The sequence below is a fragment of the Meleagris gallopavo genome, chromosome 5 (genome assembly GCF_905368555.1).
Source record: "Meleagris gallopavo chromosome 5, MGAL_WU_HG_1.1, whole genome shotgun sequence".
NCBI classification, from domain to species: domain Eukaryota; kingdom Metazoa; phylum Chordata; class Aves; order Galliformes; family Phasianidae; genus Meleagris; species Meleagris gallopavo.
Window position 1 is genome coordinate 28,629,468 of NC_139408.1, and position 26,658 is coordinate 28,656,125.

Sequence of the window (26,658 nt, forward strand, 5' to 3'; positions counted from 1 at the left end):
TATTCATTACCATGGTGGTTAAGTGTTATGATTCCAATATATGGTTTAAATGGAGTGATGCACAGCATAGCATAGATCCCGTTTTCAGCCACATCTGCACTGAGCAGTGGTTTTTATATTGGTAATACCCAAGATATTCATGGCTAAGTTTCTCCAAATCTCTCTTTTATATTTGTCTAGTATTTCCAGTTGCATAAACAATTTTCTCTCTCATTGCTGTTACTAGTCTCCTTTATAAATTTCCCATTTTCACTGTATATGCTGCCTTGTATTTGCCTATAACTCCTAGATATATAAGAACTCTTTTCATTAAAATAAGCCATGTTCTACATGACTTCTCCGAGACATATTAACTCTTCGCTCCTGCTACTTCTGTGTTTTACAGTATTGGTACAGTAAACACAGGCATTCATGAATTTAACTTAATGCTATCCTGCTGTGAAACAGTAAGATTACAGGTGTGGATATTAGGGTCCGGAATAAAGAAATAGGATCAGCAAGTTATGTTCATGTTTTCTCTGAAAGATCAGTCTCTGGAGTACCTTTGAACATCATACCAGTATGCCCACCTGCCTTCTACCTTTGTAAAGCCTATGCAGGGAGTATTTAGGCTGTTGCAAGGCTAAGAGTTTGGTCTTAAAAGCAGTCTCAGGGATTCCTTCGGTAATTATTGAAGAACTACAAATCTGGTCCACTGTAGCAGTCAAAATTTAAACACAGAGTTTTGTGTTGATGTTCCCAAGTCCTCCAGCAGTATTGTGGACAAATATTTTGACTTCATGAATGGAGCTGATGGAATCATGTTTGACCCATGCATTCCAAGGAGCAAGATACTATATGGCAACAATATGATTTTAATCACAGATGAAGCATGAAATGACCAGAATACATAATCTGGAAAGGGCTGAGTATTCCCAGTATCAAAAGGAGAAAGAACACTATGAAAAAAAAAAAATCAAAGCTCTATCAAATTTCACACAATGTAGGACAAGAGCTGTTTGCAACTGCTATGCAGTTTAAACAGAAAAAAAAAAAAAAAAAAAAAAGCATTCTCCAGCTTTTACTGGTACAATTGTAAATTCTCCTAAATACTTGTACAATTATAAATTCCCAAAACACTACTTCCATTTTGTTCCCTGGGAGATAAGTTTGAGAAAGCTCACCCTGTATTTTCACTTTGCTTGTGATACTGCACATTAGGAGAGGCTCTAGATTCCTTTTACTATTTCCCTTCCTCTTGTCCACTTCCCTCACCCAAAATACCCTCTTAAAACAGTATTTTCTTTTTGATGTTCAAACAACAACGCTAAACAATTGAAATTTTAAATAATGATTGAGGATTTTTTTATTCATTTAAGTTTCAGTATCATTACAGAAAATGTTATGGTACAGAGTTGTTTAACATCAGTTTTATTTCTTTGCTCATTTAATTTCCACACGAATGCTGGTAACACTAATATCTGTACAAGATCAGTCTTTGATTTTTTTTTGTTTTTAGTTCTGTACATTTTTAAATGTATTGGTTAAAAAGGCTGTCAGCACTTAAGGAAGCAATTTTTTGATTGCTGAAATAAAAGGTATCCAGTTACTGCCCAAGAGTACTGAGCTGGGTGGCTGCTGGGACAAAAGAGATTCCTGAACGCACAGCGAGGTGAGGAAACCTCGGGGCTTCATTGGGTTCCCAGTGCAGCCACTCTGCTTTTGGCACTGTGCACATCAACACGAGATACAAGATAAAGAACAAGCAGAAGCTCTCTGTGAAGCGGTTATGAAGCATACTGAGAAGGGAAATCCAAGTGTTGTCTACGCTAGTATAAATAAGCAGACAGCCTTGTTTTAAGAGCATAAGTAGTTGTATCTTAAAGATGAGAAAAACACAAGTTCTGCAGGCACCTACTGCTGTCTACTAAAAGCTACCGCTATTAGAACTAGCATTGAACACACAAAGCAATTGCAAGGAAAGGAAAAAGTTGCTTTGATATAATCAGAATAAATTTCTTTGTTAAGATTTCTTTTTAAAGTTTTTTTTTTTAAAAGGTATTTATTTAAATTCCATTTGAAATATAATTCAAGATGTTGACTATACTGATCAACTTTTATCCAAATCAGAAAAACTAGCTGTGCCGTTGCATATTACAGGATACAGTCAATGATATGTGGACATGCATCAAAGCTTCGCTCTTGCTGGTGACATCATAGCCTTCCAATGACCATGACATCCACCACCTCCCCCTTGTGAAGCTCCACATACTGCTCTGTCTTTGGAGGTAGCATCAACAGTCCATTGGCACTGCGCATACTCATCAGACGACTGCTCATCTGATTCCCTACAGAAGGGTGAGAGAAAAAGTTCAGTTAATTTTTCAGTTAGTTAATTTCAAATGCTGCAACACATGAGATAGGAAGCAAGAGCTGCTCTTATAAAGATATGCTAACATATTCATGGAGCTCCAATATATCTGTTCAAAGGTGGGTAGAAACAGACAGTTATGAAGAGATTCATCAGCTTTCCATTGTTCTGGTTTTCAAAACTCTCCTTCCCTTGCTGATTACTTTCCTATCCAGCCTTCCATATTTTTTTCTGTTAACTCTTTACCTGTACTCCATTTTTTGTTGTTGTAAATGACTTTAATGTTGGAGTTTCTAATCCTATCAAAATTACTTCAATTATACTTTCAATTTGTATATCTAGTTCAGAATGTGTGGAGGCTAAAACCAGTGCAATCTAGATTTTTTTTTAAATATACCAACTCAAAAGAATAGGTTTCTTTGGGATATGAGCTATATAAGAGACTCTGGAAATAAACAGTATAGTATTGGCTGTACTGCCAATAAACGAAAATGCAGTAGAAAATCATGCCCCTTAGTTTCTTGGCTTTCAAACTTTTGGACTGACAGATAAATCATTCCAGTCTGCTTGAGCAAGGAAAGAAGTAATGTGCAGCAAAACAGATAAAATATTCAAATATAATATTTATCTCAACTGCAGCTGAATGTCCTAAAATATCCCTAGATAGAAAACATGATTAATAAAAGTCTTAGTCTGTGCTAAGAGAACATATACTGCTGTTTCTTCTTCTTCAGTTCAGTTAGAATCACAATTTCTTATTTGAATTGTTGCTATGGTCCAACTTGTGTTTATTTAGTACAAAGAGTAAAAGTAAATGTGCCTCTGAGTGCAAATAAGCACAGATGAGTATTTACAAAAAGCACACAGTACATGTGTGTGTACAAAGGTGGATTATTCTGATAAAGTTTTAACAATTAAGTTGGTAAGACACAGCATGAATTTCGGTATCATGACTGGGTAGCAGGACTGTATACATGGATGTTCAAAAGTCAGAAAATCAGTCTGCATGACAAAACTTGTATGAAAATACATGTACATGTGGATTTGTTGTTTTTTTTTTGTTGTTCGTTTCTTCTAAAGCATGTATGGCAGACTGACAGGACCTGCAAGTGCATCTGTCAATTTGTGTAACTGGGCACTAACCTGTACTCTGTGCCCAAGGTAGTGGTTCTTGGTGATGCCAAGTCAGTATGCACCGATGGTATTCTGGGCGGGGGTCCAATTTTACATCACATGATAACTGTAGAAGAAGCAAAGAAAGAATGAAAATGTCATGTATTCAGATATCACTAAGATAATAGAATCATCTGTTCAATCTTTCTTCCTTAATAACAGTCTTTTAAAAAACTTGCATTTCTAGGCTACATGGTGTCTAGAGCAAGATCAAAGGCTGTAGGAGGTAGAGACTGCACTATTTAAGGGAGATACAACTATGATATTACAATATCAAAGAGTATGCCGAAGTCTGCATGCGTTAAGTGGAATATTCCAAAGCTGTTCTTTTATTGGGAGTTCAAAGATACTATCTCTCTGGAAAAAAAGTTCTATCATTTCTAGTCTCTGGCTCACATTTTGTACAGATAAAAAATTTATTCACATTCGAAGCACTGCTAGTCCTGACAAAAGGGAAATGACCAATCTTTGAAATGAAAAGACGTACAAGAGATTGCTCAAAATGAAATTTAATGGAAGCACACTGCAAAATATATGCATGGGAGTCATGTTGGAGCGTCACATTCCTCAAAACTGGAATGCTACAAATTGCTGTCTGTCTTACAACACTTTAGCTATGAGATAAAGAAAAAGATGGACTACTGAGGAAGCATATAAGAGAGACACAAGGGATGAGCAGTAAGAGAAAAGTTTCTGGAATGCCAGGAACAGTAGAAAAACTGCAAAAAGGTAATCTGTTCTTTGGTATCTTCTTTAAAGCAAAAATAGGAGACTAACACATTATTTAATACAGATTCAAGACCAGTTATTAAAGAGCTACTGTATCCACCATTTCTTATGAGAGTAGCATTAATAGTTTAAAGAATTTACATTACTTAGGTGGGGGTATGTGGATTGCTTATATAAACAATCTGCTCAAGAACAGAAAGACTTTCATGTTCGTACTTTTTGATACGGAACTACCTTACTCTTTAAGTATTTCCAGGTTATTCTCTCGTTTTTCTTTTTTTTTAAACCACAGATTGAAACAAATGTATGTTTTTTATAGTGAAGTGTCCTCCCTGCCCGACTGGCAAATGGCTGCATCTGTTATCTGTAAATATTACTCCACTAGTTGGCCACTCACTTTTAGAAATTATGGGACTGCATATTAACATCAACAGATTCAAGTCTATGCCTCTGTTTTCTGTGAAATTCCTTCAACTTGTCAGAATTGGCCTAGCGTTCAGATCCCCCAAACTTTCTGAGCTTGAACAGTAGCGTTTCAACAACTTGAGAGAACTTTCAAACACAGGACAAGCTTCTTACCCTGGCTTTGATAATGGTGGGCCGAGGATCCAGGATACCCTGCATTTTCCTCAGTGCAGGAACAACAAAGAGATTGCAGGTGACAACAGCTGACACAGGATTACCTGTAGGACAAAGAATGGTGGTGAAACCATCTTGATTTACTCTGTGAAAGCAATATCCTATTTTTATACCTTAAAGATTCTAAAGAACTTTCCATGCTGCGTACAACTGTCCACTTATGTCTGGAGTGGCATGTGGCAAGTAAAACTCCTCAAAGCTATACTCTCTGGCTAATGGTGTCCTGAAGTTCTGCTCTGATCATAGCTGCTTTCTGTTCGTTAGGCCCCACCATTTGCTTCTGTTCTCCCGCCACCTTTCTTATTACATCTAGATTTATCTGAGGTGGGGCCAGCGTTCATTGTGCAGAGGTATAAGTCCAAGCTCATATGGATATTAATTCATTATTTCCAATTCCAATGGAAAAATAGGTATTATTAAATGACTTTCTATTCCCTAACAGAGTTGCAAGAAGCTTTAAAATGATTGTGGAGGAGAATTCTACTGCTTTATACGGTTTCTGTTGACTAAGAAGAGAGGTGTATGACTAACTTCTGTCAAATACCTCTTGTCTTACACATCTAGTCTTCCCTAAAAGACAGTTCTAATGTAAATAATATGAGAGAGAGAGGTTCCATTATCTCTGACCTGGTGAACACACACTGAAGCAGGAGAGAGAAACATGAGACAAAAAACAGTAGAGACATCTGAACATCACTAGCTAATCAAGAAAAGGATTCCTTGTTGTCAGAAATCTATGCAAAGCCAAAGCAAAAGAATAAAATTAAGGGGACAGAGATTTGTAGATGGATTCCCAAATAAATATTTATTCTAAACTCACTGATTTCCTCCAGTATGCAAGAGGTGAAGCACTGCTGCCCTCTCATGTTCCAAAGTGTGAACATGACTAACAACTTCCATTCTGTGACATATTCCTAGGCACTCTCTAGATCTCATCTCCACTTTCAATTCTTTAGAGTGGATGTGCTGACATTCAAAGAATCTCTATCTGTAATGTGGAGGGAGCTGTGGGAAAAACCACCCCTGCACAGCACGTTAACAAAAGCCAAGGAAATTGTTGGATGGAAAAAATCATAAGGCTTGTATCCCAACCAGCACATTCCGAGGACAAGAGTAAGAATACCAGACATGGGTATTGTGAAACATCACTATTCTGTTTCAGATCTTGTCATCTGTGCACAGCAACAAAAGTAACCCACAAAACATCTTACCTGGGAGTGCAAAGATTATTTTTCTTACACCATCAATATCCAGAGTTGCAAAAGTTGTTGGCAGGCTATGGAAAAAGAAAATTTATGATCTACACTGGAATTTGACTGAACGTATTACATTATTATTTAAAATATTTAGAAAATAAAACAAATGGTCATTTTGCTTCTGTTGAGAAAATATCCAAGGGTAGATGAATTAATACGCAAAAAAAATCAAATTCTATCTTACTGTCAGAAGCTAAATCAACCAGTAAGTTATACCAAAATTAAACTGTTACAGAGCTGTATTTGTTTTTCATATAAGGATCTCTCTTTTTTTTTTTTTTTTTTTTTTTTGGTAACACTAGTGACTCCCATTCCCTTTACTCTAGTGTTTATAGCAGGATTAACAATGGGACAATATTTCAGAGCAAATAGTCCACAGATGAACACATTCAGATACATAGGCAGTACTGCTCCTGATATGATCTCCATCCAAGCTACCTCAATAAAAAAATTTCTTACCCTGGTTTCATAAAAACTCTGCCAAAGTGAATCTGTGCATGAAGATCAATATCCAGCACCTGTTTAAGATAGTCCTGTTTAAATTATAAAAAAGAAAATCAATTAAGTAACATCAAAGTGGCTTACATCATCTAAGTGTTCAAAGCAATTAACTGATATCTAGTGAAGATGAAAGACTTGCTATATCCTGAAAGTGCTACAGTTCAATTGGGAATTTCCAGTATTTGAAAGAAGGTATTTTCAAAAATAAGACGTGAAGAATAGACTCATTTCTGGTGCCAAACCTGACTCTACAAGGACACAGTAATATATTTACTTAAAAGTCAGCTGCAGCAATAGAATCTTTAAGGACCCCATAAAGAGGCTACTAGAACATTCTGTCTGTCAAAGATGGAAAAAAAAAAAAAAAAGTGTTGTTGTGATTCAAAGTTAAGCCTTAAAATCATCAGGTTATTTAACTTTTTGCCACAGAAGCTATCCAGTGGCAGAGTAAGAGATCTCCTAGTACTTTCGAATTCAAGACTGCACTGTAGAAATCATAATTTTCCAGGATACTGCAATTACTGTAATTTCTTGGGGATGTGGCATAATTCACAGTGGTCAGGTTTAACTTTCCTAAGTTTCTTAGAAAGGAAAAACTGTGGATAGCTTTTACAATAGTCCAAAAACAGTTTTACATAAATACTATCGATCCAGTTAAGAAAACTGGAATTATATTTAGTCTTCATCGGAAATTGCTATGCTCAAAGATTCAGTATACTATCTGTTGTGTTTAGTGGTTTAGTGAGGCTTAAGACACAGGACATAACAATCATTTGTTAAGACAGACTTTGGAAGCAGTAAATCTGAAATTCCCATTTCTCTCTCTCTCTCTCTCTCTCTTTTTTTTTTTTTGGTTCAAATACTTGGAAAGCAGCAACTTTTTTTCAGCCAGGCGTGAATTCTCAGTTACTGATTGCATTAACCACATTTTTATTTGCTATTTAGTTTTTGGATGCTCACAGTTATTTCATTAAAAGTCTTGAATGCTTAGTATCAGAGGGAGAACTGTCAGAGGAATATAGGGCCCATTGACTTTATGCAGTTGCATAAAATTCAGGCGAGGGAGAAGTTAGCCAGAATGCGTAAATGCCTGTGAGACCATTCATTCAATATAGTTTCTTTCTAGAGTTCCCATATCCGTACTAGGTCACCACACTCCCAATTTAAAGATCAGCACTTGGCCTTTGACATTTTTCTAGGAATACTGAGAGGGATAATGGAATTTAAAGTAATTGGCACTGGTTTAATTTGTTAATCATTTCCATGATGTATCCAACAATATGATTTCTACTCAGAAAAGTGACAAAAACAGCACTCATGTTTGTCATCTCCTAATGGCTGACTTTAGTATCTGTAATTTATAAAAGGAGAGATGTTTCTTTTACCTGCCAAACTCACAGATTCAGTCTGGGATCAAAAAGTAATCTGAGTTTTCCTTCGCATAAGTCATGATTAATAAATGTCCTGCAGGTTCATCTACGCCCCACCAGCATCTGTGTATCCCTATTTTCTTTGATGGTTTTGGCACAGGGATTACCAACAGGAACTCAATCAACAATTCTGTTAATGATTCAAAAGGCAAATATATCAGCTCATTGTGTCTCATATGTATTGCCTCTGTAGGACTATCAGGAGTAAAATGTGATAAAACTATTTTTGTAACAGATACAGCTCTGGCACATATAGAAAATAGATATACTGAATAAGAAAGAACTATTTATATACTTAGCTGCTTTTCAAAGTACTTGCAAAGTAGCTTTATTCTACCTACATTTTCCTGCTTTAAGAGTAGAAAGAAGTCTCTTGTCTTCATGTGCTATTAACCTATCACCTTTGTCATCATAACTATATAAATAATTCCTTAATTAAAAAAATGCAAATCACTTACATCAAGAACAAGAATCTTCCCTTTTGTTCTATGCCTACTATAGTACAGTAATAAGAACAAATTAAATGAAGATAGTATTGAAGGCTATTTTCTTAATTATTCACACTTAAATGTTCGAAAGGAAAGAAAGAAAGAAAGAAAGAAAGAAAGAAAGAAAGAAAGAAAGAAAGAAAGAAAGAAAGAAAGAGAAAGGAAGGAAGGAAGGAAGGAAGGAAGGAAGGAAGGAAGGAAGGAAGGAAGGAAGGGAAGGGAGGGAAGGAGGGAGGGAGGAAGGGAGGAAGGGAGGAAAGGAGGGAGGGAGGGAGGGAGGAAGGGAGGAAGGAAAGGAAGGAAAGGAAGGAAAGGAAGGAAAGAAAGGAAAGGAAAGGAAAGGAAGGGAGGAAGGAAAAGAAAAAAAGAAAAAAAAAAAAAGAAAATGACCCCTTTTTAGAAAACTTTAATACAAAAGCAGAAGCTCTGATGACAGACTCTGGTTTGAAATTCTTAGAAATATTATAGTAAGTCATACTTAAATTTAGCATACCTTTTCTCCCATAGACACGCCTCCTGATGTAATGATCACATCAGCACGGCTGATACCTTCATTCAGTGCATTCAGTAAATCATCTGGGCTACAGAAAAGAAGAGGTAAGCAGATTAGTGGCACGCAGCTACTATGAGTTACAGTGTAAGCATCTCTTTGCACAGATATAGGTGTATATACACACACCCACTTTAAAAAGGAAACATAACTAGGATAATACTGAGATCTTATACTTCTGAAGACTCCACACTGCTCTATTCAGCTCATGAACCACAGCTGTATTAAGCAGACACCACAAAGGTTGCCCTCTTTCTACCTAAGAGCTTTGTATAATGAATAGGATAGCCTAGGTTGGGATTGAAGAACACCAATACAAATCTATAAAAGCATGCCATTTGCACAGCTGATAGCAGTACAAATGATGATTTAGGTCAACTGACAGTATATGCAGAGGGACCTGACCCATGAAAATTACTGGCCACCAAGCAGGCTGCAGTACTACCTAACTTATTTTATGTGTGTAAAAATGGGGGTAAGGCTCCACTTCAAACCTCCATCAGTGCAAAGTGGGAGTAAATCCTTTGTTTGTCTCCTCCACTTGAGGGCTCTGCAGCAAAGGCAGCTGTACATCTACTTCATCTTGAAAAACCACAATCTATCTTGTTCAAGTATGTATTCTTCATGAGAAACAGTAAGCAGAGATCTGTCATGTTTCTTCATAAGAAGAGTATAATTGTAAAGATGAAAGATAGAAACTAACTGCAACACTTTCAGTGTCTTAAAACTCTTTTTTTAAAATCTAAACTGAAATTGTAGTTTTCAAGTTACCATTACCTATCTAGCAAGAGTGCTGTGCTAACAGGAAGCTTAAAGGCATGTGGGGAGAAACTCTGTAGCATAAACTATACAAGAAGGCTGAGGGAAACCAACACGACATTAAATGTGTACTTTGCATTTAACATTTGTGAACTGACTAGAAGCTAACCTATTGCTAGGACTGTATATCATGTTCCTTCAAAAGCATCAAATAGCACAGATCCTGAAAACAGTTTTTATGAGAGGCTATTCCTTATGTGAATGATGTTCAAAGAACTGGCAGTAATACTAATGACTGTACAAAGGAATTAATCTGGAATACGAGGTCTCAGTTATCACATTACAATTATAAATTACATTTATGTGTTATCAAGACTTTTCAGGCTGCAAATGGCATGTATGCTATACTTGGTTAACTTCTGCTATATGTCAATACAAAATAGAATCACCACAGTTCTTTTGGAGACTGAACTGGAAACAGGAAAACCAAAAATACTGTGTAAGATCTGGTTGACCTTTCAGAGGGACTAATAAAATCTGTGTTCCAATAGGTTTCAGACAGAGGAAGCCTTTCCTCTGAGCATCTTGTCTTTGCCCATGCCTTGCTAAAATATGATTTATGCAGTACTTAGCATGGTGCTGCATGCACAACATTTTATGTGGTAAAAGCATAACTCTCTCACTGAGTAAGTAACTCAAGTGCATGCAAACCTGCACACTCAATCTATTCACCAGAGAACTCATAAGCTTTTTCCACCTCTGTCATCTTACGGGCAGAAAGACTTCAGAACCTCTTCTCCATCATTTCCAGTAAGTTATGCAGCATTCCGATTGGCATCACATGTGATTATGCTGCATAGCTTTTCCATGTAATAGGGAAGCTCTGAAAATAATGCCTCCTATTTTATGATGTCAGCCTACAATGTCAGATATCAGTAATATGGCAGCAGGGTTGAAGCTTCCCACCAATACTCTTACATTTTATTGCTGTGAGACAGACGGCAGCAGAGGGACAGTTTGACTAAATGGTATCTAATGTGGAAGTGTGTATGAATCAAAGGTCTGGCAGTGAATTCCTCCATTTGGAAAAAAATGGCAACCACTGACATTCACTGATGCTTGCTGAACATTTGTGGAGCCCAAACAGTAGATGTGAGCACAGTGAGATGGTGGGCAGTGTGTTTCAGCAGTGGTGGCAGTGACAGTGGGTCACCTCCGCTAGTGCAGATTTTGAGGAGTGGAACATGCAGGCTTTTGTTCATCACTGCTGAAAATGCACAGCTAATGGTAGAGACTGTGTTGAACAAGAGTGTTTTGTAGCTTAGAATCTGCTTTATCAAATAGCATTATTCTCTTTGTACCTGTTGAAGTTTCCACGAAAATAAATAGCAGACATTACTTGTAGAGCAAGCTAATGTATCCACTCCTTAGGTATATCTCTTTCTAAGAGGTAGGCAACAAGCTACAGTAGAAGGAAAGGCAAATTACTAGTGCTACAGTGTTTGCTGTAATCAGTCAGCTATAATGAAACACTGCCATTTTTTAAAGGAAGAAGTGACTACACACATCGTGGGACGACTCCAGGATAGTGTGTTAAATGGCAAGCTATTTTAGGTTTCTGCATATCTTGGATGCTCTAACTAGCCTTTAAATTAATGGTTGAACTCCATTTTCTTTGGGAGAAACATAAAGCATACAGACTCAAACAAAGCTATCTTCTTCTTTGTTCTTTATGAAGCAGAAACATTTTCTCAGCTGCCCTTACTGAAATTTCAGGATTGTTTCATGAAAACCAGCAGAAATCTTCACTAGTTATCAAAGGCAATAAGAAAAAACAAGTCTCTTGTTGGCTACTGTTGTTGTCCTGTTCAGAACCAATTGTTTCATACTGATGGTCTAGGAAGTACTCTGTATGCAGTAAGATATTGCTTAAGATTACTATAGAGTTTGTAATAGGAAAGATCTATCAATAATCCAAGTCTTCCTTAATCCTTGTCAAAGATGGTGCAAGCTGGTATGCTCCAGGGAACACACATTCTTTATATGGGTGGATATAGGCCTTCGTTAAACACAGTGACAGCCAGATACTCATGGCATTAGTCTTAGGTTAAGACTGTTTTACGTTTAGTTTCCTCACTACATTGTGATGCAGATGAGAATCTTATCTGGAGTTTGCTCCAGGCTGTTTCATTGGATCTTGCTTAATTATTTAAAGGTTATTCATAGGAAGCAAGACCACTTGTTTGAGGATATCCTAATTCTGAAGTAGGAAGCGTACTTGCTTCTGGTTGTGGTTTGAGAACAGTGAAAGGAACAGTATAAAGCAAACAAGTCTATATTTAACTGCTGTTAAATAGAATGGAAGTGCTCCATATATACTGAATATGTTCTGAATTGTAAATTTGTAAAATATAAAATTACTTACCAAAGGAGGAAACTAAAACAGTATAAGCCCAATCTCAAATCAGGTGAAGGCTTTGTTTATGAAAGTAGCATACCATTGGAGTAGTTAATCATAGGGTTTTTTTAAATTACATGCCATATAAAAGTGAAGATTACTGGACTTAATTTTTTTTTGTCATTTCCAGTAGAATGTCCTGTACAATAGATCTCCTTCTTTACCACATGTAAAAACATTTCTAAAATCTACTGCTACTTCCAACCTACAGCACTGTATATCCTCTTTAGTTTGTTGCAAATTCAACTGGATTCCTCCAAATGAAAGATAAGAAATATTATAATAAACTGAATGATTATGCTAGTTTTTTGTTGTTGTTGTTTTTCCCCCATAAAATACATATGGAGAATTTCATCCCTTGTCTTTACAAGAGGCATCTCTCTTTTTCTGTATTTGGCACAGTTTTCTCGCTTAAGTCTCTTGAACCTTCTTTATATCCTACTCAACGCTGGTATTTTTACTTTCTCTGCAGTTAATAATACAAGGCCCTCTCTTGAGTGGAGTAATCTTCAGTCAACACAGTAGCAAACATTTTCCTTGCATTAGTGGAGTTAATGGAGAGAATTATCATTCAAATTGCACACTAACAAATATCTGATAATTAGATAAAAAGATCTGACTTCTTATTTCATTTGTTGCATAAAAAATGAGCAGCTCTCCATATTGAGACGGAAATGCAATAAACTGAAGACTATTAACTTCTGGAAGAACAGAAAAAATAGTTTTGATATCTGAGCATAACATGACAAGATTGTTCTAATGGGCTTGTGACAAATCACCACAAAGCTGAGAAGTAATACTCACTATTCAGAAGATTTCTTTTGAAACTCTGGCCATTGCTAGGGCCAGGATACTGGATTAGCCAGACTAATGGTCTAATTTACTACAATAAATCCTTAGAAATGTCTTCTGAAAGTGCTATTCTTGTATTATTTATTTATTTTTTTTCCCCTGGACAGGACTGTAACAGGTGCTCAAATATAATAGTGAATGCCTTAATCAGTGTAAAGGAGGTTTGATGGGAAGTCTCATTTCCAGATGGCAAAATTCTTCTGTTTCATTTGGTGATTTTCAAAGTCGGAGTGACATTGTGCTAGAGAAGAGTGTGCGCTTCTCTAACACGATGGAATTGATTAAAGAAACTATACTCTGTGTGCTTCAGATTACATCCCAGCATCTTCTGTAAATACAATGAAGAAAATTGTTCTATAAGAGTGACATGCAGTTTATGAAACTATTCATACAGATAAGTAAGTACAAACCCAAATTGTCTCTCAAAAAAGGAAGAAATCTCCATCTAGAGCAGATTGTGTCTGCACAAGTATACGAGCAATGTTTGTAGGTTGCTCTGAAATTAATGCCTCCTAACTACAACAATACAAAGAGCACAATAACACTACTCGATACAGCAAATTCTCAGCTACAAAATACTACTTTTCAACAGTGACTACCATTACCTATGCATGTTTGCCAGCAATAAACAAGAACCTGCATGCTGCTCTCATAAAAATCTGCATGGCCATCCAGAATGCAACTTGTCTAACTGTGCTCAGATCTACTGTTTGGTATCCAAAAATGTTCAGCAAGCTTCAATGGATGTCAATGTGTGCCATTTTTTTCCAGATGGAGGAATTCATTGCAACACTTTTGCCTCATCCACACTTCCATGTCAGACACCATTTGGTCAGACTGCCCCTCTGCTGTCATCTGTTTCACAGCAACAAAATGTAATGGAATATTGGTGGAAGATTTCAACCTCTACTGCCATACCACCAACATCTGCCTCTGACATAGTGGGTCAGCATCATAAAATAGGAGGCTTTACTTTCAGAGCAGGCCATGTACACACATTTTTGAAACTGCAGACAAAGATTTACATAAAAGCTCATGTACTATTAAATATAACTTAATGTACTATTAAATATATCTTAATACTCTCCACTAATTGTGTCAATTGATAAACAGACCTTCTATTTTACCACTCCTATTTTCCTGCCCTCTTTATTCACTTTTATAAAACAGATGAATAGTACAATCTGGAAATTAATTGGAGGGTAACTGTTATAGTGGCAGCAGCATGTGTAGAATCTGGTAAATATATAGACGACATTATAGTTGACATGCCACTTGGTTTCATTAATTTGAAGTGAACTTTTGAAGCCTAGTGGTGTACCAGAATAGGAGCACCTTCGATATTCAAGACAAATTCTGATAATCAAACTAGTTTGTGGAAAACTGTTATGCAGCACTTGATTACTGAGCTGTCACTGAATTGAAAAGATACATGAGAGCTTAAGAGCTTGAACTAGACAATGATACAAACCTCATTAAAAAAGACATAAACCATATACAAGATTTTCTTCCTTTCTATCAGAAAATAACTACAGTACAGTCAGGACCAAAGAATTCTGTTTTAAGTGCCATTCTGAAGTACTCCAAATTACAGTATAATTTTCTCTTTCAAATAAAATCTATGCTGTTAATTCATTTCTGTTGATCCCGTTGTTGCACTTTATGTTATTAATTATAAATCTGTCAACCTCTTCTTTGATACAACCCTTAACACCAATAGTTTGAGATACGTGCAATTAAATTGTTCAGTTTTATCATTTAATTCAGAAAACAAATTAACAAGAAATTGTGAGCTGCATCACCTACCGCTCTGCTGCAAATGTATGAACCCTGCAAAACTGAATCAGGGCATTTAGTTAGAACTGACTTAGCAAGCCACTGTGACAGTGGAGAATCTGTAGTTCACTGCTGATTTCCAGGACCATTTCCACCAAGTTCTCGCCACGGTAATCTCATTCATTCAAAACAACCTCATTATCTGACAGTCATTTCCAGTCCTTGTATTTTGCTATATACAGCTATTGTGGTTGGATGATTAAAAGAAACATTTTTGATAGTCATACTCTTCTGTACACCAGCCCAGGCTTTTATAAATCCAGATCTTTTGGGAAAGTCTACTTGCTAAACTGACGCATGCAACCTTAAAACACGGTGCTTTATAAATATGTTGAGTGGACATGCAAAAAGATGCATGCACCATAATGCACCATGATGCATGCAGAAGTGTTTCATTGTGATTACTAAGGCAGAGCTTTTTTTTTTCTTTCCTACTGTTTTACTTCATTTGAAAGCATCTTATGCATTTCATTAATGTGATGAAATAATCACCTCTTTAAATATGACTCTTCAAAGATACAGAGGAGCTAGAGATTTATGCATACAGAGTGAAAGCAGAAGTGCTAGCAGTGGCTCTACACCAATCATGCTGAAGACAAAAGTAGATCAACTGCTCCTCTACAGCAGCTGACCACAAACTTCAAAAATCCATGTGCCATAGTGGCTTGTGTTAGTTTTGCATCTCTTGAGGTCTCTCTTCTGTTAAACAGATCTCTCAGAAGGGTGATATCTCAAAATTATTTAACAATGATAAGAACTTCTAGAAATTGTTTTTGTGTGCAAAGATCCCAATAAAGTTTCTACTTTTATATCAGAAAAAAAAAAAAAAGGAAGAAACACCTCCAAAACAACAAAGAATTTAACAAGTGAAAAAAAGCCAAGGGTACTTATTGTACTCGGAGATCAATGTCACTTCTGTTTGAGGAAACACAAGATATAGATTTGATCCTTTATGATTAACTCGTTTTTCTTCTTGCGCTCATTCACTTGAGGTGACAGATTTCAAAATGAACAGATGGATGCAGCTGGGCATAAAGACAAAATCTGTTACCCACTTGTCACCTCATGGCTGAGAATATTTTATATACCAGTAATTTGCAGGACACAGGACAGTGAACAGATAGCACATTAAGTGTAGCCAGTTAAAGCCAACTTCTGTAGAGTATATTTTGAATGTAACAGGAATTCTGTGTTTTGACTGGTATGGCTTTCCAAAGTAGAAGCTGATCCAACTTTGATGATGTATGTTAGAACATACAGAAACTCTTCTTGAACTGTATTTGTTTCAATATTTTCTATGTATTCCATCATATTCTCATAACATTTCTTCCTTCTTCCTTCTGGGGTATTTCTCTGGAACATTTTGGGCAGATGCAAAATGTTCTTCCGAAGAATATAAGCCAGCTTGTTAGGAAAGCTGGAATTACTACCATAGTGCTTGGCTTGTCTAACTTGACTATGAAAGCTTTCTTATCTGACAGCACCACAAAAGAACCTTTTTCACTTTTAACTGTTGCTCTAATTGATGCTGCTGTAAATAAGAATACAATTTCCCAGAATTAGCTTTTTCATGTTTACATTTGCAAACTCAAAAAGACTTTGGTTAGAAGTGCTCAACTATTTTATTGAAGTTACCATAAGATCTGTTAAATATATCTGGATGACATGTACTTTACTCCACTGCTTTCATGGACTGTTTCAGTAGGGTCCCAGTCGTATGTATGACAGAGTGACAAAAGACCAGAGATGTGAGAAATAGGAGTAGGGATATAACAGGAAAAGGCCCCATATTGTACAAGCCAGATGCTTATGCACTATGAAGCACATTCCTACATGAAAGCATTACATCATTGATGGCTGGATCTGTATCACATTTGTCTGCTGCTTGTGTATATTCATCTGCAAATGCTTGTGAACTACAGTGATATTTTTCATTAAGACTGAAAGAAAAGGAACACATTTTTGACAGTAGCTGCTGGTGTTCAGGTGCCATGCCACTGTACTAGCCAGTGAGCACTTTGGTGCTGCTGCTGGTAGAATGCTGTCTTGATGTAAATTAAAATGTTAAAGGATTCCATTTTTTTTAGGGCAACTGGTTCTGGATACTTATTTCCCCAGTGTCAGAAGACAAAAACCTGATGCTTAGAGTGAATCTGAACACTCTAAGTCCAGAGTGGTGTGTTAAGAAAGAATCTGCAAACTGCTGGTTTCCATTAATTAATAAGTTATTCCTGGCTATTTTATTAGCTGAGGATAATGAACCTTAGAGATTCAATTCCAACACTTACCAGAAATTCACTAGATTTTCTGGGAAGTTGAATGGGATTTCAATACTAAAGACAGTAACTTCTATTTTATCTTCTTTCTTAGTCTATATGGATTCACTGACAAATTTTTACTTTTGGAGTGGAAAATGTTCAGCAATTTAGTCAGGCTGAAATAATGTGACTGGAGATTACACTGCACAATACAATAATCAATGCCAAAGACATTGCTCATCAGTAGGTATGACTGCAGATATTCACTGGTGACTCTGAATACAGTTTAGCAGTTATTTCTCTCTCAGAGCAGTCATGAAGTATGTGAATTTGCTTATGCAGACATATCTGACACACGGTGTCGTGGTGGCATAGTTATCATGGAATTCCTTATCTTATTACCATTTTGATTTAGCTTGAATTTTAAGTAAGAGTGTAAGGGCTAAATTAATCCTCACTGTAAATTAGAGTAATTGCCCTTGAACTACAGTAGGCACAACTCTATTTCTATAGGTAAAGAAGCAGTCCCTAAAGACAGTGCCTCAAAATGAAGGTTTTCTGTGAAAAGTACTGCCTTTTGCAGAATCATAACTTGGGAAAATCATGTGGAAAAATGTCTGTCTTTAGGAGAAAACTGACCCGGAACCCACAGGTCAGGGACAACATGAAAGGGCCTTTTAAAAGTTTTCCTCGTCGTCAGCTACGTCTTAAAACAAATACTTGTTTTTAAAGAAATGTCATATGAAGTACGACAGTTATTTTTGTACACTAAAACATACAAATTCTAAAAGAAGAATAAAACATAGCTTATTAGATCTAAGTGGAAAAAAGGAACAGAAGAAAGACTTATCTTGTTTCACATGAACTGGTTTTTTTTTTGACAGCTGTTAACAGAAGAAACTACAACTTCATTTCTATCTGTAATACTTGGCTATATTCTTTCAAGCACAAAGATGTTTTTCATGTAAGAGAATGCCCACAGTGTTTTCTCCTGCTTCAGAAACAAGAACATTTTTTCATTGGCTCCTGCTACAAGAAGCAGGGTATTTTTTTTTTAATGGGCTTTTATTTATTTATTTTTTATTTGGCCTAGCACAGCTTAGAGGAACGCAAAGACTCATTTAGTATCTGCCCTCTAGATAGGCTGTTAGTAATGATACATGATCAGAATTGTATAAGGAATTTCTAGTTTACCAGCTACTGTTAGATTCCAGCTTTCAAGTCACTTCTGATAAGGGCAGACATGTTCTACACATCAGATTAAAATGTTTTAAAGCTACAGGTGCTTGTAAGCTAATTGCAGTTAAGTTTCTGGGATATGCAGAATACAGCACAAGATGCTAGTGAGCTGTTCTCTATAGTCAATTTAATGAGGAAGATCTAGATCTATGACAATATGTTTTCAGCATAACCAAACAATTGCTAAACAAGAACGAGTCTTTTGAAGGCTAAGGCTATGACAGATTGATTCAGTAATAAGTACAGAAACTTGTTTTTACAACATGCATACATACTGTACACATACATACAATTTAATTCTGCAACCTTTTCTGATAAAAAACAGGATAATTAACCTCAGTGAGAATCCTCACGACTGAAATTTTCAGTTATTAGCCTTCAATAGGCTTTTCATTACTTTTCTGCCCATTTTTAATTCCTACATGGATCAAACAATAGAAACTATTTTAAATTTTTGTTCATGGAGAAAATTACAGATGGTTTACTCTCCCTTTGGCTTACCTTTGATAGGAGATAAAATTCTGTAAATTAACAGGTATTATTGTCAGCCCCTTAATAAGACCTAGTATATAACTTCATAGTGTACTGTTTAGAAATTTCTCAGACATTCCAGTTAGCCTGCTCTAGAGATGATCAGCATGGTAATGGAAAAATAAGCATGCAGAAAAATAAGCAATGAAGAGTCGTAACAGTGACTTTTCTAGAGTTGTACTCCACTATAGCTGCAAGCAGTTTTATTCCTAATTTGCTCTGTTTTTAAGGATAAAGGTGTCTCCTACTACTGATGAGTAATGTAAACATTCTTGCTATTAACAGAAATTTAATTCCATCAGCATTGTGGTGCCATGGATGCACTGGTGCATAAACATTTAACGGACGGAATGAAATATCACTTGCTCCTCTATGGCAACCATTGGTAAAATCTGTGCTCAAAGCTCTGCACTGACAGACACCTAGTCGAGTCTGCCTGTGAACATGCATGTGCCTCCACGTCCCAAGTGTTTTAAAAATGGTGCTCACCAATCTGGTAGGCCTGTCTCCGCAGAGTTCTGGAAGCTCTGTGTCCCTTCTTCTTTAAAAACATCTGGCTTCCTGAGGGTAAAGGAAGCAGAAGGGGTATAATAAAGAGCCTGGGAAGGAGAGAGGCTCCTGGGGTGCAAGTAATGCTCTCTGTCCAGCTGTGTCCCCCTTGGTAGCTCTAAATATTCAAAATAATCATGGGAAATACTTCATCCCTGTGAGGCCAGCCAACACAGTGAGAGGGCTATAAGGGAGCACAGTTCTGTGATAGTTTGGACAGGATTCTCACATGGATGAAGAGTGAAGTTATGGAAAAGTTAGAGTCTACTGGGTATGCCAACACTGTAGTTCATCTTTCCTTGCAGAAGCTATGGAGATACTTCTTTACTCTTTACTTCGAGGCAAAACAAAATGAAGCATTAAAGAGCCTGACATTTAGGAAGGAGGATCATAGGTAACGGAAAAAGGGCCCTGCTAAAGTATTTTACTTGTTCCTGCCTAAAATGGAAAATGGAGTAAAGAAAATTTGGTGCAAATAGAAACCTATAGCACTTTGTGGTATATTAAATTACAATGCAGAGAGCTTTCTGGCTTCCTATTCTGGAAAATGGTCTCAGGGCATATTAAATGTCACTTTCTTGACTACAAAGGAAAAGGGGTTGTATTTATCTTATTTTTACATTTTCATGGTCAGTAGGGATGCCACTTCATTAATGAGAAGCTCCATATCCAGCTACTCTACTCCACGAGGCAAGATTAGAAAAAAACATCCCAAATTTAAAAAGTTACAGGACTTTTAAAAAATATAGTTAGGACTACATTTGAAACAATGTTTTGCTATGAATTTCTATTCTTATGAAGTCATCATTTCCTTTTACATATACCTCTTCTAAGTCAGTTTCACTGGGAAGAAATCATTTTTAGGTACCTGAAATATATACTCTATACTCTTTTGATAAAGACAAGCACTTTTATATTCTCTATGCAGTAAAGGACTTTGATATTTCTCTAATTGTCTCAAAATATTAGACAATTACATGTAAAATGTAAAATAATAAAATTGACATGACGATTTATGTATATCAGTATTAAAAAATGAAAATAAAATGTTCAAGGTTGAAATGAACTCAGTGATGAAGTGCCATTGTGCAACCCCTGAGCCCTTTCTTATTTTCAGCAGATTGGAGCCTTAAAAACTTCCCCCAGACCCCATCTCAGGCTCAGCTGATCTTGCACATAAAAGCTGCAATTTATCATTTCAAAAATAACATTTTTGCACACAAAGATCCTGTGATTTGTCTTTGTGTGAAGACAAGACTGGGCCAATATGACTGTACTATGTTATACTGTTAAGGATACAAACTGACATTATTAACGTGGAGTCTGAAATCCTCTTTTTCACCTTTGTAAGTCCATGCCTGGTTTCTCCTCATAGGTCATCACAGAAAAGGTCTCTCAGATCAGATGCTTACTAAAGTTGTTGGGCAGTCATGGAAAAATATTAAAAGTATTCAGGTTATAAGTTTAGTTGTCAGTCTCTTTCTGTTGGATTTCCTAAGATAGCCATTTTCTGAAATGGCTTCAGTTCAGCATTTCTTCATCTATTCATTGTCAGAGAACAAAGTCAGTCTTTCATTCTTGGTATATGGTCACTGTGTCTCAGGAAGTGATATACAAAAGACTTGCATAGGCAATCCCAGCTTTTGCTTTAATCATCATTATGGAAAGCAGTTTCAAACATCAAGAAATTTTTCTGGCAAGCTGTGAAATCTAAATAATACTTAAGTAGTCACAAAGATCTTCTACAAGAAGGTCATCTGACTCTATAGATGTGCCTGAGTGCCACAGTGAATTACAACTGGTTTTATTTTTCTCCAATAAATACAGTTCCAAGTTCTTTCAATTGCAAATATAGGAGGACTTTCACTGTATTTTGTCCTCTTTATCTATTTGTTGTCCAGTGTCATGCTCTAATATTGGCTTGTCACTCTAGAAAAGCTAATTCAGAAAGAAGCCCAGGACTCCGTTGTGGACAATTACAAGAATGACACACAGTTTTGCATTAGCCTAGCACTAGTCACTTCTACAGGGTAAATTTTACTTTGTGTCACACAATGTGGTTTCCTACCAGTAAAGAAAATTCCCTGGGCTCACAATGCCCACTTTATGAAGTTCTTTTTTTCACTTATGGCTTGGCTCAGATGCTTCTTTGTGCTTCCCGATTCTAATATGTGAATTAGATGACATTACTTGTTACATATGACAAAGTATCTGAGGTTTGCCCTACTGCTTATTAAGATTTGTGACAGAATTAAATGTTTATGCTTGAAAAACAGAATATTCTTTTGACAGATGAAAGAGTAGACCTTACTTTCTGAACTACCTTCAAAACACTAGTCAGCATCCCTAGATTCATTAGGCTATGACCACACTTCGTAACACCATCATTTGAGCAGATCTAGAACTCAAGCCAATTCAGCAAAAAAAAAAAATTACAATACTTGAATTACTTCCTTTTTTACAACAGACCTTTCCTTGCAGTCCTTTGTTAAATCAAATTAAGAATTATAACACATCTATACTTCAATTCAAAGCGTATTTGACTGTACCCAAGAAAGACATTAAACCGGTGCAGAGAAGAAGCTAGGATACTGTGTCTGAATTAATTCTGCCTATAACTCATATCCTAACTCATATAATGATATATGTCAAATCAATATTGCATGCAAAATTTTAGAGCAATTTCTCTCTCTTCTCTCCCTGACTCCAGATGTTCCATCTGAATTATAATGCTGGTAATTACATGCAACCCACACTACTAGAAAAGACTTAAACTTCTTTATGGATGACAGATACAAAACTCAAGCAGACTCAAGCAGACTATATTCTTGAATGAGTCAGGTCTTAGTTACCTTCCAAAACATGAAGACACTCTTTCAAAGATTGTATTTTGGAATATCATATAGTAATATCAGAACAAGAAAGGTGATTTTTAAGGAGTTTACCAGCCACTTACGAGCTCTGTGTCAACTACTGTATCACAAAAGAGAGGTATATAAATGAGAAAACAATAACTTCTAATGCAGACGAGCTCTCATATGCCAATTTATCACACAACATAAAAAACACTGCTGATTTTATAATTGTTTCTAAAGCAACTGAGCAGATAAAGTGAATTTCCTAGATTTCTCTTCTGAATGAAGAAGATATTCTTCCTATCTCCATTGTGCAATCACAAGCCCATAAATGAAAATGTGGCTGGAAGCAGCTAATGTTATTAATATGTCTCTGAGAAAAGATGATAAGCAAATTTAAAAAGAGAAAAGAATGCAGAGAAGGGAAAAATGAACTCAAAGGTAAAAACATACGAGGAAACTGAATTCATTGCAAATGTCATCAAAATTCTTTGGCAAATTGAGTAAAATGAATCTCTCATTCATAGAAAACTGTCAAAATGGAAGATGGCTTTCTAAACTTGAGGCCCACTCTATAGCAGGTTTTACTACGGCTAAACAACAGTTTTAAATAAACAGTGGACACGAAGACCAGAAATGAAAGGCAGACACAAAAATATCCTGATCATTGGATTAGTAGAGCTATACAGCTCAGAACTGAGATGAACACTTGTTTTATCAATAGTTTCCACAGAACCAAATAAAAGGAAATGAGATTAGAAGCCTTTTTTAACCTGGTCTTGCTACATGAGACAATAGACAAAAGTACATTGGAGTGTCAGTTTTAACTGGTCAGCTGATCTGTAACTTTTAACAAGTTATTCAGACAAAGACACAAGGTACGGCAGCTAAAACAACATCAAAAGCGTTCTCCCTTCTTTGACTTTGCATATATTTTTTGTTTTTGTAGTAGTTCTGTGGGAATATCTTCCATTTCACACAATCAGAGATGTGTGTTCTTCAGACAGTTTGGTTTTCATGTGTTAAGACCACAGACAGAGAAAATGGCGTTTAGACAGCTTCAGCTATATAACATAGCTTTTGCTATGTTACTTATAAACCTATTTTCCAGGTTTGTTCTTTTCTCCTACTGGTTGCATTTATGATTTTACCTGCAGATTTTATCTGTGTGTTTTGGACTTGTGTTTTTAATTTTAAATACTGCGTCCTACATACAATTTATGAGAATGGAAACAATGACAATCTCAGAAACTGTTAAAATGGTTAACAGTTGAAAATACAAAATATGGAAGTGTGACTTGAGTAGCCTGTTTGAAACATAACAACATACAATTAAGATGCAAAGACATTTTAAAGTTGAACACAACTGTTCTGCAGCCACCTGCGGAGGTACTGTGCTCCTACATCCTTTCACATTCCCTGCTGGAATGTGTTCACATGTATCACAGTGAAGCAGCTGTCACTGTGTTCACACCTCAGCTGGATGTGCTGTTTTCTTAAATAAATATCTTTGAGTGATTCATATGCTAAAATGACACATAGGAATACTTACCTCTAATTTTATCTATGCAAAACAATTCTCATGCTTAAGTACTAGCTTCTTATATATGACTGACAGAATTTCCAACCTCGTTAGAAAATTGACCTGTTATGGCAATAATAATACTCAACTATGCTTCCTATTAGCTTCAGTGCTTACGGTATATAGGAAGTGCTGCTCCCTGAAAGATGTAAAAATTTACTCAATGTAAAATGTATAAGGAAAAAGAAGTAGAAAAAAGTGCTAAAAATATAAGCCCCAACAACGAAATATGAGAAAGGGGGAAATACATAACGGTGAGGACTTTGAAGAAAGTATTACAAGTTTTAATTTTTCCTTCTGAGGAAGTTCATAGTTTCCTAGTGTTTTTATCACATCTGTTCTGTACGTATAGCAGGCATAGAGTCTTCCTCTTTTTCACTCTCTATTTACATATGTAAATATGTACAAAATAAACTGCACATATACATGAGCACATACAAACATACATAATCTATGGTTTAACTCCTGTAAACCATTTAACAGACACTAAAGGCTTACTCATCTTTTCCACAGACATGCTAACCAAAAAAATCAAAATTGTAACCTTCATAAGATCTCTTTGGTAAGTGTCTTGCATTTTTCAAGTGCTGTGGTACTCCATCAAGGCAGTCGTGTTAGTCAGAAAGATATATACTGAAATATCTACACAGACAACACTCTCTTGGTAACTTTACTATCTAATGAAATAACACTATACTGGTTATCAAACTTATTTATGTAATCAGATTTTACATTTGATTGCAGATGTGTTTTGATGTAAATTTATGAACAAGGTATGTTGGTGTGAGAAAGGGAGGAGAAAGACTTGTAAGGTCCTTATATCAGGTGATGAGGATTCTTCACTAAGTCAACAGTAACAAATTCTTCTTTCAAAACTTACTACAAATTACAAAATCACTCTAGAATTGGAGGCTCACTACTTCTATTCTCTGAACTAAAAGTAACTACCTCTGTAGAAATGACCCCCCAAGCATGAAACTGAAAGCTTAAAAAGAATCTCTTATTACATTTCATAGAATCACAGAATGGCCTGGGTGGAAAAGGACCTCAAAGATCATCTAGTTTCAACCCTCTGCCATGGGCAGGGTTGCCAACCACCAGACCAGGCTGCCTGCAGCCACATCCAACCTGGCCTTGAATGCCTCCAGGAATGGGGCATCCACAACCTCCTTGGGAAACCTGTTCCACTGTGTCATCACCCTCTGCGTGAAAAACTTCCTCCTAATATCTAACCTAAATCTCCCTTGTCTCAGTTTAAAATTATTCCCCCTTGTCCTATCACCATCCATCCTCGTAAAAAGTAAGTTCCCGTCCTCCTTATACACTCCCTTCAAGTACTGGAAGGCTACAATGAGGTCTCCCTGGGGCCTTCTCTTCTCCAAGCTAAACAATCCCAGGTCCCTCAACCTGTCCTCATAGGAGAGGTGCTCCAGACCCCTAATAATCTTAGTGGCCCTCCGCTGGACCCGCCCCAAGAGCTCCATCTCCTTCCTGTACCGGGGGCCCCAAGACTGGATGCAGTACTCCAGATGGGGACTCACAAGAGCTGAGTAGAGGGGGACAATCACCTCCCTCTCCCTGCTGGCCACCCCTTTTTTAATGCAGCCCAGAATACAGTTGGCCTTCCGGGCTGCAATCACACACTGCTGGCTCACATCCAGCTTCTTGTCCACCAGAACCCCTAGGTCCTTCTCCACAGGGCCAAGATAATATTATCTCAAGACACAGAGACTTTATTAGGGAGAATTCAGAAGCATCAATCTCTCTCATAACTGAAAGCAAAACTGCAACACTTGTCTCCCTTTGATGCATGCGTATGTTTGCTGTTTTTCAGCTCTCATCCAACAAGTAAAAAAGGGGTTACAACATATATTTATGCTAGAAAAGTAAAAAAAAAAAAAACAAAACATAGTTGGCTCTTACATCACTAAAACTGTTTGTACTTATTAATGAGAGCTTTCAAAATTAGTTATTTTTCACACACATTCTGTGCCCATGAATCTCCACAGATTCTTCTTGAAAGCAATTAAGTAAAAGGCTACAGTTTTGCATGACGACCCTATGTTAGACTTTAACCTGATGGTATTGACTTCCCAGCAAATTTGATTTAGATAGAAAGGCTGATTTAGACTGAAAGACCTCTATCAGGTCTCCCTGGAACTTTCTCTTCTCATGGCTGAACAGCCCCAGCTCTCTTAGCCTGTCCTCATAGAGAGGTGCTCCATCCCTTAGATCATTTTTGTGGTTCCCTTCTGGACGTGCTCTAACAAGTCCATGTCTCTCCTGTACTCCACATCTGGACACGGTACTTCAGATGAGGTCTCACGAGCACAGAGTAGAGGGGCAGGATCACCTCCCTTGACCTGCTGGCCATGCTTCTTTTGATGCAGCCAAGGACATGGCTGGCTTTCTGGGCTGTGAGGGCACATTGCTGGCTCACGTCCAGCTTGCCATCCACCACTACTCTCAAGTCCTTTTCAGCAGGGCTATGTTCAATTCTTTCATCTCCCAGCTTGTACTGATAATGGGCGTTGCCATGACCTAGGTGCATAACCTTGCACTTGGACTTGTTGAACCTCGTGAAGTTTTCCTGGCCTCACTATTCAAGATTATCCAGGTCTCT

General features: G+C 36.8%; 1 protein-coding gene across 14 annotated transcripts in view; it reads right to left on the reverse strand.

Moving 5' to 3' along the window:
• Nucleotides 1–1,320: 1,320 nt before the first annotated feature.
• Nucleotides 1,321–26,658, reverse strand: part of GPHN (gephyrin) — a 262,511-nt gene continuing 237,173 nt past the window's right edge. For 7 of the 14 annotated variants that reach the window (XM_085225013.1, XM_085225008.1, XM_085225011.1 and 4 more), the window contains 7 exons: nucleotides 19,539–19,610; nucleotides 9,060–9,147; nucleotides 6,607–6,680; nucleotides 6,103–6,167; nucleotides 4,832–4,935; nucleotides 3,494–3,590; nucleotides 1,321–2,327 (listed from right to left, as the gene is read on the reverse strand). In XM_085225013.1, the coding sequence (XP_085081139.1) occupies nucleotides 2,194–2,327; nucleotides 3,494–3,590; nucleotides 4,832–4,935; nucleotides 6,103–6,167; nucleotides 6,607–6,680; nucleotides 9,060–9,147; nucleotides 19,539–19,610 (634 nt within the window). In that variant the 3' untranslated portion in view covers nucleotides 1,321–2,193. Of the gene's footprint in view, nucleotides 2,328–3,493; nucleotides 3,591–4,831; nucleotides 4,936–6,101; nucleotides 6,168–6,606; nucleotides 6,681–8,033; nucleotides 8,209–9,059; nucleotides 9,148–19,538; nucleotides 19,611–26,658 lie in introns of those variants that run through there. The other 7 variants (XM_085225016.1, XM_085225019.1, XM_085225014.1 and 4 more) reach the window with 2 other exon arrangements.